Source organism: Epinephelus lanceolatus, chromosome 9, assembly GCF_041903045.1.
Source record: "Epinephelus lanceolatus isolate andai-2023 chromosome 9, ASM4190304v1, whole genome shotgun sequence".
NCBI classification, from domain to species: Eukaryota; Metazoa; Chordata; class Actinopteri; order Perciformes; family Serranidae; genus Epinephelus; species Epinephelus lanceolatus.
The window spans coordinates 23,931,000-23,945,018 of record NC_135742.1 but is presented as its reverse complement, the minus strand read 5'-3'; the positions used below and the strand labels follow the sequence as shown (position 1 = coordinate 23,945,018).

The following is a 14,019-nucleotide window of genomic DNA, read 5'->3' as shown; positions in this document are numbered from 1 at the left end:
TTTGGAGTTCCATTTAAGCAAGCTGTGTAAAGGATTTCACCCAAAACAATAAAACATATCTTAGTTTCCACTTACACCGAGTACTATCAGTTGGATTTTCAATTAGACTGATTACAATACGCTTTGTGCATTGCTGTGTGCACCATTATCATTATAGTAGGGAAGATATGCTGCTGTTGAGCTTTCCAAATGTAATTATTGTTCCTTTGTATACAGACAGCTCCAAATGTCGGTGAGTTATGTCTGGATGTGGAGCCAGCACTCTGGGTACAAGAGAGGAATAAGTTTCATTGTGTTTTGCAGCGGACCGTCTGATTAATTAGGGCGCTGACAGGTGACAGCAGCCTGCCAAACACGGTGTCTTCTCCCTCCTGGAGCGACGGATGATTCTCTCCAGTTCAGCAGGAGAAAGATTACAAAATATTGGCCAGGGCTCAGCTGTTCCCTCAGGGACAAAAGGGAAGTGAAGGAGTGCTTTAAGTAAAATGAACACTGAATATTATGTCAGATTTCTAATGAAAACAGTATGCTTTGTTTATTTGTGTACTAATGTAAACTGTACCTGAAATGAAGAGACAGTTTTCAAGAGTCTCTGGAAGTGTGTCGACGGTCTCCACAGGGAAGGGAGGGGTGTTCTCATCTACACCGTTATACTGTAAAACCCTTTTTGGCTCAGTAAGTGCTTCTGTGTTCTGAGTTCAAGTCCAGCCCTAAAACCTTTGTCACTTAGCACTTACTCTCTCATTCTCACCCACCTTTCTTTAAACAGCCATGAAACCTTCACAAATAAAACCTATCACCATGAAAGCCGACTGTATGTGTTTAGATTCGACTGCTCTGACAGGATGAGAGTCACATCCTGGTTTTCTCCTCTCGCCGTCAAGTTAGCAAGGCGTGTTTCCTGTTCGAGATGCCTCTTTTCACTTCACTCCACAGATACAGTTGCTTAGTCAGAACATGATGGATGTGTGCGGATGAATGAGACACAGTGAGATCTTCTCATATTTAATTTCTCTCACATTCCTCGTCCACTTTGTGCATTACTGCAAATCCCTATGCAGTGATAATGAATTTACAATTAGCTACCAAATAAGAAGGCAGCGTTGTGAGGGCAAAGGAGAGGAAGTGTGAGGAGAGACGGGGCGGAGCATTGCCCGCTGAAGTGCAGATATGGCCAGGCTGTCCTAAGGCCCTGACTTTATCTGCGAGGCTTACACCGGGGATGGATCGCAGGCAGGCAGGCCTACATGCTGCAGTTGCCCTGGTAACATACAGCAATGAAGCGAGGGTATCCACAGACACAGCAAAATCCTCTCTGCTCAGAATCCAGCTCTCTCTCTCTCTTTTCCTTCCACCCCTCTCTCATTTCTTCCCCTCCCTCCTTCGCAACCTCTCTTTTTATCCTCCATTTCCTCTTTTCATTCACTCCGTCTCTCGAACAAAACCTGACCACCGGCACGCTGCTGATGTCACGGTTGCCATAGTGGCAGAAGCCTCACAGCAACAAGGCTGCGCAGAGAGGGTGAGGTCAGGGGGAAAGGTAACTATGGGTCACTAATGTAAAAATTCCTCTTCATATCATTTACTTACGTTTTAGAGAATGCACACATGAACGACTTCTGTCACAGACTAACACTCTGCTTGCACATGTGTGACGTCCTGTCTGATAAAATCTAACACAGGGCATGCAGGAGATCTGGGAGCGAAGCAGGTCAAAACAAATAACTGTAGTTATCCGTTGCACATAATTAATAACTCTCCACAATAGCAGCTAATGTGCCAAAGAAATTATCAAGCGTGCAGAAGTGTGGCGCAGTGACTGGTTTGAGCTGTGCAACGTCTGCTTGCTTTGGGGCATGACTGCTGAGTCATGTTCCCAACCATCTACAGATCAACTTGATTACCTGTCTGTTTAGTACACCGAAGGGAGGGCATGAAGACAAAAAACAGCCGCGGTAATCAACGGAAACATCTGATATTATTTGGAGACCAATCTACTCTTTGTGGACATGTGTTGTAATCATCTTATATCACTTCCATTTGTGCAGACAGGACAACAAAATGCCTTTACAATGATAAAACCTTACAAGAAATAATCTTTTAAGTTTGTATTCAGAAAAGAAAAAAAAAAACACTCTCAGACTGTTTTCACAGTATACGAAAAAAAGGAGAGGCCCTTTGTGTAAATACAGGTGAACAAAGCTGCAGCTCATGTTGTAGTATTGTTCTACCAGTGGGTGGATGTTTATTTTAGACGACTTTGTCAACATAAACACTAAATTAATTTGGGTGTGAGACTAACAGATGTAGGCGAGGCCTTTCTAGGGGAAGGTCAACAGCTTGTAGACATTCTGGGATTTCTGTATGCAAGGACTATATGTTTAACTTCTCTGGTGCAGTTGCTCCCTGAGGGCTGCAGTAAGCAGCTCCCATGTATGATCACCTAAGTCAAATAAATGTAGAGTGTAAATCCTTAGGAGGATTAAGATACTTCAGAGCCCATGTTTTGCTTTGTGCTGGTTGCAAAGGGAAGTTAAAGGAATACCTCACCTGCAAAATGATCATTTGTATATCAATTACACAGCCTGTGTTGTGTTAAATTCTTGGATTAAACTTTATTTTCTTGCATGCCTCCACGATGAACGAAGAAACCAAAAACAGAGAAAATTCTTGATGAATTGAAATAATAGGGGTCCGCTTTTAACGGCAAAATTATATCAAAACATCCGTTTACAAACTCCCACACAACTCATGCAGCAAAATCAAATTTTTATTTTATCTTGTCGTACACTCAGAACTTCCCAAACACATGCATCTTTGCTAAAACAGTAATATCTAAAACACATTTTTGTACTCTGCGCGTGCATTACATTGAGCAGGTTCAAACACGCACTCTTGCCAGGCATGCTACCCGTCCCTGTGTAAAACTGTGTGTGCAAAAAAGTTTTAAATAGTAGCATTTTAGCAAAAATGCATGTTTGGGAAGTACGTGCGACTGGGTAAATGAGACTTGGATTATGCTGCACAAGTTCTGTGAAAGTCTGTCAAGAAATGTTTTGATATAGTTTTGCTGTTGTTAAATGCCTTTTACTTCAAATCATCAATCATTTCTTAGTTTTTTTTGGATTCCTTGTTCAACATTAAGGCATGCGAGAAAACCAAGGTTTTCTTCATGAATTCAATGTAAGTTATATCCAACTAAACATTTTATGGGTGAAGAATTCCTTTAATATTAACCAACCATACATTTACCAGATTCAGATTCAGCTGCTGATGTCACTTGGCACCTCTGTGAATATTTCACACACTCGTCATGATTCACACTTCCCAATGAAAGCACTCCTTCGGTGACAACCTGATCAAACAGGCCTGTAACTTCAACCTGCTCTTCAACAAACGTAAAACCACTTGGGATACACATTACATAACCATGCAGCTGCTGAATGTTTGGTGCCAAGATGAGCATGTCCCTCCAACAACAAAAATTCTTTAACGGGAAAAAATGCACCTGAATGACGAAATGTTGACAACACGTCTAAACAACAGTAGCTAAATAATGCAGATTTGCTTTAATCACAGTCCAAGTCATTGTGATTGCTCCCAATGCCTCTCCTGTGTACTGCTGCTCACAGTGCACCTGGCAGTACCACTGGATTAAATAAATTCTCCTTCATGTACACATGTCATACGAAGAGAAAATATGACGACACACAGGATAACTAAAGCTGTATAAATCAGCCGTTCCTGCTTGGAGCTGTAAACCCTTAAGCCCTTACACAGACCCCCAGTTTCCAGCTACGGGGCCTGGTTTGACAAATGAAACTGTCTGACACGGACAAAGCAGTGTGTCCATCTTCGCCGTGGCAGTATGTGTGTGCGCCGAGTTTGCAGTGAAAGCGGGGTGCCTCCCTCCCTCCTCCTGAAGAAACATGCAGTCTGTGACGAGTGGAAACAGCCAGCTTCAGAGAGTTTAAATTGGATAATCTATCAGCACACAAGCTCTCTTTGTTCCATTACTCCATCGACGTCAGACCGTGTGACCAATCATTTCATAATTGGGCACGCTGCGATCGCACCCCGTGTACATTTTTCTCCTCTATGACTGCTTGTTTTTTGTCTCCAGGTTTCTGCACCACTTGGCTTTTTTCAGTCAGGTGTGTGTGGGTGAGAATTTGGTGGGGAATGCGACCTCACCTGGATCATATAGAGCTGAGCGATGCGGTACTCCTCCACACTCATGGGCATGGGGATGCGGTACTCCTTGATAAGCATGGTGAATCTTGGGGGGGGGGGGGGGGGGGGTGGGTGGGATAGGGGAGAAGATTGACAAGGGAAGGGGGGGAGGGAGGGGCAGAGGGAAGGGTGGGGGAGAGGGGACAGGAAAGACTCAGGGGCTCCTATATGTGACTTGTCAAATCACCAGCTGAAGTCCACATTGACGGTTCCTGCAGGGGAAGAAAAAAATAACAGCATGAGGTATGTAAGCTGTGAATATATCTGAAAATAAATACCTACAAGCATCCAGTCAGTAGTTTTTCTTAAAGTCAAAACATGCTCTGAGCCCTGATCTGATTTCCAGATCTCCAAAATAAGGTTAATGGTTCTTCAAACAGCTCTTCATCATCATCCAGAAACCAGCTTCAATCAGCAACAAAAAAACATTCATCACAAGCAAAAAGATAACAGCATGCAGACAATTTTCAAAAGCCGCAAGATTCCTCCACACATAACCGAGGACAAAGATTCAATCTCCTGGCTCACACGCAGATGAAGAGGAGAGAAGAGCCGAAGTGTCAGTCAGAACATACGCTCAATGTAGTTACTGTATATCTGGTCCGAGCCCTGGCACTAAGGACAAGCATCAGCGGTGTGTCTCCATCCAGCGTCTCAGATCCAAGTAAGGCATTTTCCAGGATAAACTTCTCTTCTTATACACAGGCCACAGCTCAGTGTGTGTGTGTGTGTGTGTGTGTGTGTGTGTGTGTGAGTGGGGCGGGTGGCCAGAGTCTACAGAGCGCACCCGTGCCTTGCCACTGGTCCCAACAGCCACCCTGTCTCTCCCAAACCTTCAGCACCATCACATGGGGGGCTCAATCAGCGTAAGAGGGATTACAGTTGAGTGGGGAGCATTACGTAACATTGTAAGAGCCCCCTGTGCATGATCGAGGTTTCACAAATAGCAGCCTTAGAATTACACAAAGCACTGTTTTCAAACCACTGGGCAGATAAGGGTAGGTGTGGGCTATACATAACCAATGTGTGGGTGGCGTGAGTTGCAGAAGTCTGCTTTTGACCGCTAAGAGAAGAACAGCTCCAAAGCCGAGTACAAAACAAGATCATGACTGTTCGGACTGTCAGCGAAGGTGACACATTAACTGAAGAGGAGTCAATAAGAAAAGAGACATATGACAGATCTCTTCTTTCAAAATGAGTGATGAAGCACATAATTAAATATTTGTAAACAAACACAGCTCGGTAAAACTTCAGCACTTGGAGCAGAAAGCAATTCACACTAGAGGCTGAATCCTGGGTCATGTTTTTCTATTCTCCAAAGTGCATATGTAGCATTTTGCAAAACAGCTCCACCCCTGTCAATAATTCAACGATTTAAAAGTCTAGTTAATGAAGGGATAGTTAGTCTGTGCTCAGATACTGCTGGTGACAGCACAGTGGAAATGATCTTGGTCACCATGCTGATGAGACTGTATTGTGCTGTATATGTGACGGGCGACAATGACACCATCCTGGCACTGCCTGCATATTTTGCCGTCCAAATGTGACTACACAGCATTGCATAACCCCAATATTCACTCTTTTCTGACCTGTGGCAGAAACTGCACCTCGCTCTGGCACCCGGCCATTCTGTCTAATCACACTAATCACACTAATATTCCCACTGCGTCACTTATCCAGCGAACAAAGGCCAGCTTTGGTGAGGCTCCTGGTGTCAGCAAGAGCTCTGGTCCACCATCTACTGAGTGCTCGCCCCCACAACTCTCTGCTCAAGACACATTCGACTACTAAGTTCGCTGACGCATTGCCAGGACAAATATGCAGCCTGTATCACTTCTCAACCTGGAGCAGGTGCTTACTAACAGACTGGGAGGTGTTCTCATTGTCTTCTATATTCTATACATTTCTCATTTAATATCTTTGCTCTATACACAGAATTGACGTTGACAAAATCGGAGCAGAAAGCCACGTTTTGCTGAAAATAACTGCACTCTTGGGAAAGACGGGATAAAACTAGGCTAGCCTGGAGAGGCCCAGAGAAAAGCCTGCGGCTCAGGAGCCCGAGAGGCCTCTAGATGTTAGTGCCAGGCTTTAGAGGGGAAGGTCACAGTGCTCATCCTGGTTGACAGTGTTGATAATAAACAGCTTAACAATCTACTTGAAGCATGGCTCAAGTGTGGCGACAGTTTGAATGCGGGTTGCAACTGATGCTGCAACAAACTTCAGAGTATTTCTGAGAATTTCCTGTTGGGAAACAATGCTCAATGTGACAGCTGTACCAATTTGGAAATAATTCAGTGTGACATGCGGTAAGACAGACTGTTTCCCTGACTGATTATCTGTCGTAGAATGACCACCGCGTCAATCAAAGTCCAGGCAGCTGCCACCAACGGGCAACCCATGTACAAGGAAGTGACACCAGGTATGTAAAGAGAGAGAAACAGACAGAGAGACAGCACATAGAGGGACGCCGTACAGTCACAGCATTGCTCTGTCCAGAAGGATGTATTAGGAGCCTGGAGTAATGAGAAGGCACTGGGATTTCTGATGCATGTGAATAATGTACTTTATGTGCACATCTGCCAAACATGAGTATGACACTTTTACTATCTGTTAGAGCTGTAACCAACTATTATCTTGATCATAAATTAATCTGAAACAGGGCGTCAACAGGTCAGTGAGGATCCTTAGCCATCCAGGTCATGGAAATCACGACTGCTATATCACAGGCAACTGGACTTGCTTGAGTTTCTTGCAGACGTGTCACCTCCCATCCAAGAGGCTTTTTCAGTTCTGATGTCTACAGGGTGTCTACTGGTGTCAGACACTTAAATTTAATGCTTTCTAAGACCTTTTTAAAATAAGTTTAAGAGTTAGGTTGGCATACATTTTGTCAACAGGCAACTTAAAAAAAAGACATAAAAACGTGACGATTCTCAGGCAAATTCTGCAGTTATAAGGTGCGTCTTTTTTCTATGATTACTAAGCAGATTTATAGACATTTTTTCATGACGTTGCTCAGCGATAATAATATCCTTGGAAAGGTTAAGTCACACTGAATCCAAAAATATGTGTATCATGTCTTTGTGTTCAGATTTGACTTAATTATGACTCAGAGTATGAGTGCTATTTTTGATTGGCAATCAGGTGCTATGAGTTCTAAACTTTAACAAATAACTTCCTCATGTTTTTAGAGTGTGTTTAGCTTGCGGTTCAGTGCAGACGCAGGTTTTATGTAGGAATATGGTTATTAGGGTGAATTAGGTTTAGCTACATTTTGCCATCAGGAAAGTCTAAGTATAAAGTAAATAGACAGTATTAGCTTGTATCATCAGAAATATGGATTTTCACACAGAAGAGCTTAACTCAATATAACAAAAAGGAATTAAAATCAAAATATATAAAATGTTTGTGGCAATTAAGATCACACAAATTAAAATTTAAGATTATTTCATGACTTTAAGGCCTTTATTTATGAAACTGAAAATTCTAAGACATTTTAAGGTCCTACAGACACCCTGTGGAAATGTGGAAAAGGCCAAACACAATTTTCCAGAGCCCAAGCTATTTTTTCCTTCATAGAAACATAGTCATTATGACATAGTCCAAAAATATCAATTCTGAATATGTGAAACGGATTCAATACTCATTTTCAGCAGTATCGATACAGCTGTGCTTTCTGTGGTCGTAAAATGGTATCATATATCAATATTTTTCAAGGCCTTGTATCAAAGTAAGAAATTCTGGTGTCATGAGAGCACCAGCAGCATTACAATTTGCATTAGTTCACAAAATTATTTTTTATGAAATATTTATTCAAAATCTTGCTTTACTTGGTTTTCAGAGTCTTAATTTTCCTTTTCACAAAACAGATTTCAGTTTTGCTTTATTTTGTTTGAGGACAAACAAAAACATGTTGAAAGCAGGCACTTAAAGACACCCACACCCACACACACACGCAATATAACATACATATATACACATATTTGTCCTATCTAGTTAAAATATTAGGAATATATGACAGTCTAGGGCTGGGGGATATGGAGGAAATATCACAATATTTTTTAACCAGTCATGATATTGATATTGCAACAACATTGTCCATGACTATAGGTGCTTTCATAAAATGATTACACCAGATTTTTGATTAATGATTAAATGGGTAAAAGCAAATAACACAACAGCTAGAATAGTCTGGTAAGTAAAAGAAATTACATCATTTTACTGTGATGCAGCCTTTAAAACCTTGAAAGGCAACACTTATTACCAAAAGAAATCAAAAATCTTGAGCAATATCTAGTCTCTGACATGGTTGTTGTTAACAGATGTTCTCTGACCAATAGACAGGACAAAAATGTTTAAAAGAGACAAAAGCATTTATCAATCTGTTGCCCCTATTAAAATAAACAATTTTTCATGTTTTGTTTCAGCGTTGCTTTTAGTAGTAGTTTCTCCCCTGTTCTGGCTCATGGGAGCCACAGCCAAAGACAGACACACCCAAACACACAAAAATGTGTTTGTTACATATTTTGTCTGTGTTTAGTAGTCATGTCAATTCATGTGTGATGCAGATACTTAGATTTAGTATGCAGTATCTTCTCCTTTGATGATACACTTTGGATTAATGAGGCCTTCTGAGTTAGCTGATTTCAAGAATGTCTCATTGCTCCACAAAAACAATCAATACGTCTCCCTTACAGCAGCGCTGCAGACACAGACTCATTCTAAAAATGCTGTAACTCCCTGATGGTTTAAACCCATCTCTCTGACTCTTTCCTTTGTGACCGATGCAGATGCTGTGCACAGCATAGGACCTGTAATGCATAATCCACCAGCAGCCTCGAGAGAGAGTACTGGCACCATACTTGACCCAGAAAAAAGCACTCTCACACACACACAGCTTAAAAATAGCCCGGTCACAATAATCCTAGCATACGCAAGCAGAGTGCTTGACGTTGTTGTTCAGAGAATATGCTCATTCCCTTCTAAAAATACAGTCTCTGCCCCCCTCTAGGCAGTGACGCAATAGCAGCACACACCACTGCACAGCGCTCATCACAAAGCAGCCTCCAATGTTCTTGCTCCCGTTATGCAAAACTGGAACCTACGATAGCTACAAGACACATTGGGTGGGTCTCGTCTTTTGTACCTCTTGTCACCACCACCTTTTCAGCCTGTTAAACATGTGGCCAGCTGTGGCAGGACCACGCATCCTGAGGTGTAATGCTGCAAATGCCTCGTCTGTGACCCTCGCTGAAGGTGTGACAAATCATCAGAGGTACTAAATCCTCCGGGTGACTGTGTGATCGTTTAAAACCACATAATTCACTTTTCAATCTACTGCAATTTTGAACTGAACAAGAATATCAAACAGCAGTAACAGTCTATTCAGCCACAGGTCTGACACTTGTATCATCTTGTGGAACTTTCCAGAGAACATGATGCTTAGTTCCACAGGAGCCAGAAGGACAGTACCTGTAAACACAGCTACATCTCTGTTGACTCGTAGAGCCAGCATAAACAAACAAGCTCTCAAAGATGTGCACATCTGCTCACCTCTAAACAGGGATGAGTGTCTGACCTGAGCAGATGAAACCTGCTCACTCCACAAAGCAAAGACTGGATTATCTGTCACAGACTGGATTCTCCTGCTTCCACCTAAACATTAAATAAATCTTCCACTCTAAAATCCATTTTCCTTTCAACCACAGGCTGTCCTGTATCACGATAATGGAAAGTGGCATTACTAACGCTGTCTGAAGGTGTAACACATAGTTGAGGACTCAAAGCTGTGAGTACAGCAGACAGGTTGACCACAGGACAGAGAGCGACAGCTGGGCCATGCTGTCGACACAAAGCAGAATAACTGGGAGGGAGGTGTTGACTCACAGGAGGCTTTTTCCCCAAAGACCACAATGGTGGCGCTCCTTTAAATTTAGACCTGTTTTAGTCAGCACCACTTTGAGGCGGAGCAACGGGAGGAGGTGGTGAATCCCAGTGGAGGTGGAGGAGGGAGGGAGGGTAGCAGGGGTTCCCTCATGACTGACCCGAGGCAAGACCCCTTTAAAACATGAGTGGAAAATGTTAGCCCCTGGACTGCCTAAAATACCATAGATCAGTTTCACACAGCATTGCCTTGACATCGCAGAGGCAACTTCAGCTATGACAACCGCAACAAACACAGGCTCAGCCTGCGACAAGAACCCTTGATCAAGTTGATGGGCTTATCCACCAATCCAGTTAAAATGTCAAAAGGCTTAAGACAATGCTATTCGTGCTGGGCTGTGTGCGCTCCATGGCCAGAGCGAGGGAGTTTAACATCCACCTACGATGACCAAAGAGGCCATGAAGCACATTTAAAACAAGCACTCTGTACAACTGTACAAATATGAGACCTCTCTGTCCAACACAATTTCTATTAAGTGCAAAAGATAAAACATCATTAATAAAGGATATAACTGAGATAAATATAAATGTGGCATATGTTGCACAGATCACTGAATACAAAGTTTTACACACAACAAAACCTGCCTGCTTAGGGTTTAAAGAATGCACTGTTTCCTCCAAATAGACTACCTCATCTATAAATGAACCAGTATCTGTATTAATGTGTTAAATGGTAACTTGAGGAACTTTTATCTATACCACAGCTGACCCTCATTAACTGATCATTAACCACTAACTGACATCATTTTTTTTTTCTGTATAAAATGGGTAGCTTACAACCTTATTTCACTGTGGAGCTGCCCCTTGCTGCCCCTACCCCAACACTACTGCTGCAGGAGTGTGAGCTCTGTACCGGGAATGACGAGAGTCTGCCTGCTCCGCACACAAATTTGAATATCCTTGGATAGCAAAGGCATGACCCGCCCTATGATGTCTTACTCTGCTTCTGATTGGCTTAAGGGCCATAAACATGCCACCTTTATTGCATCCTCAAATTAATTGTTTTCAATGTAGACGTGCAGCAGGCATGCTCAAATGCCAGAGCAATGCCATTCCCAAGCACCTGTTTTTCAGGGCATGGCGGCTGCACCCTGACATAAACTACGTTCAACTTTTGGAACACAGCAGCACACACCCCATGTCATGTGACAAGGAACAACCAATCACAGCCGGCAGATATCTTTGCCTTCTTCCGTAAATATCAGTCTGTGATAAATATGGAAAAGTTGATCATTTTGGTGCTGGGCTGTCAGAGCTTTTCATCTGTCCGACGGACGATATGCCCCCACACAACAGGCCTACACACAAACAGCGCCTGGAGGAAGATCAGCTCTGCACTCAGGATTTCAGGTAAACAGGCTATGATATGGTGCTTGTTAAGGTTGCTTAGCAACCTCAGACACAACCTGTCGCTGCGCTCTTTAAAGCTGGCATAGAAAAGACACAAAAATAGTGCCCAGTGCCTCACATTGCGTTTTTCAGGCGGTTGAAGACGTGGCATGTGTACAGCCCCTTACCCTGACATTCTTACCCTAACCAATCTCACTCCTCTTGCCTAAACCTAACCGATCCAACCAACAAAGGCAAAGAGTACTAGCCAATCATAGAGACAGTGGAGTGGGTCAAACCTTCGCTAACCTAGGAAATGCAAAAAATTTGCACGCCACACATACATAATGACAGGTTAGCATCACGAGGCTTACATGACCAAACGGGTCGAGACATTTTTTTATCAGTGTGAGTTTGTTGGGTCTGTTTAATGATTCAGCTGCTGTAATATTAGTCGTCTACCCCTAGTGCCAGTGTATTTTATTTATTATATACTTTTAACAGTTTATCTGTTTATTAATCGGTCAAAATTCTTATTGTCAGTTAACAGTTAATTGTTAGCATCTCTAAATCACATATTTTATATTATTTGATGAAAGACACTTTTACCGCTAACTAGGGCCGTAACGGTACTTGTATTTGTGTCGAACCATTCAGTACGCGACTTTCGGTTCGGCACAACCCTGTACCGAATTATTGGGCACAGGATATCATTTTATTTTATTTAGTTTTATTTTAATTCCATTTTTGTGAGCCGAACCATTTAAAATATCTAGTTCCCCGCCAGACATAATTGAGTGACGGACCGAGTCCCGTAAATCTCCGCTTTCACTTTGTGCAGCGCATTCTCGCATTTTGACAACATGGCAAGTGAGCCTGACGAACCTGAAGACCCACCTGCAAACCTTAAGTCCTCCGTTTGGGAACACTTTGGTTTCAGGGTAAAATACCAAGATGGAAATAAACAAGTTGACAAGACAAAAGCAGTGTGCCGACACTGCAGAACAGCGGTCGGGTATGTACTTGGAAACACATCTAACATGCTAATGCATCTAAAGCGACACCACCCGAGTTTGAATGTTAACCGGCACGACTAGAAAGAGCAATCGGGTGCAAACTACGATATCATCATCGTTTAAAAAGAAAGAGCGTTTCCCTGACCATCGCGCTAAAGAAATAATCAACGCCATTGGAGTTGAGTAAATTTGTTTAAGCTGCACTTTAGATATAAGCATGTTTTGTTTACTGCACTTTAACAAAGTGGGAAAGCTAAGTAAGTTCCTAGTAAAACTGAATCTGAGCAGGCTTTAAAGCTGACCAGCTGCACTATACTTTTTATTTTAATTGAGTAAAACTGTTAAAGCAGAAATTTATATTTATATTTTTCATTCAAAAAATGTGTTAAAAAAAACAGCAGGATTTTATTTTTCACTTTTATATTTCTATTTTCATTCAAACAATGTGAAAAAGCAGGATTTTATATATATTTGTTTCATTCAAAAATTGTGTAAAAAGAGTTAACTGCTGTGGTGGTATGTTTTAATAAGGTTACCAATAAGTAAAAGACATTTAATAGTTGTCTATTTTTTTCATTACTGTGCCGAAAAAAACAGAACCGTGACTTGTGTACTGAGGTACGTACCGACCCAAGATTTCTGTGTACCGTTACACCACTACCGCTAACGCTTTTAAATACTCCATGGGACAGGGACTACAATAGTATACAGGTGAAGTTTGGGTGCACACTATCTGACAAAGACCATGTTTTGTTCCTTGTTTGACTTCAATAATGCACCGTAGGGATGAGCAAACATTTATCTTCTTTCCATATTCAAAAAGTGGTCAGGATGGTTTGTATGCAGCAGCTGCACCACACAATGCACAACTCGGAGAATGAAAGAACAAAGGTAGGGAAAACATTCTGAGGGATCTGCCATTTAGTCTGCACAACAGACTCAATGTGAACTGAGGCTGAGTTAACAAAAGACACAAATGTAGATGCAACGAAATGTGATCTCCATAGACCAGATCTACTACTATCAGAGATGAGGGTGCCACAAAAAAAAATGCTGCAACAACGTGAGGAAACGGTGTCATGAGCAGTGCCATTTGCCAGCAGAGCGGTGTGATCGTGTAAATGCAGGGGATAACAAAGTCACAATAAATAGTAGTGTGTCATCTTGCGCCACATACTGTAAATACAGTAAGCTCCTATGAAGGAGGCCATCACTCCTGCTGTCCGGGCCCGAGCTCCTCCACAGACTAAGGAGGTGGGATGCACAACCTGCCCTTGTTCTTTACTCATCATTGCTGTACAAGGGGGAAGCTAAAAATACTCACACCCTGTGAGCATCTCCTCCATTGTGTTCCTCCTCCTTCTCCTCATCCTCTTCCTCCTACAGTAGCCCTGCAAGTAAGAACTGCTTCTAAAAATGAGTCTCGTTTACACGGAGAGAGAACGATCAAGAACCACCACCAAGTGCAGACAAAGAGGTGATTGTGAGGAGAGCA

The 14,019-nt window shown here is 42.3% G+C and overlaps 1 protein-coding gene across 6 annotated transcripts in view; it reads right to left on the bottom strand.

The window, feature by feature from the left end:
• The window catches only part of LOC117252838 (membrane-associated phosphatidylinositol transfer protein 2), a 30,006-nt gene extending 25,561 nt beyond the window's left edge, over positions 1-4,445 (bottom strand). For 5 of the 6 annotated variants that reach the window (XM_033620051.2, XM_033620052.2, XM_078170699.1 and 2 more), the window contains exon 1: positions 4,195-4,311. In XM_033620051.2, coding sequence (XP_033475942.1) covers positions 4,195-4,272 — 78 coding nt within the window. In that variant the 5' untranslated portion in view covers positions 4,273-4,311. Of the gene's footprint in view, positions 1-4,194 lie in introns of all 6 variants that reach the window. The other variant, XM_078170700.1, reaches the window with a different exon arrangement.
• Positions 4,446-14,019: the final 9,574 nt, after the last annotated feature.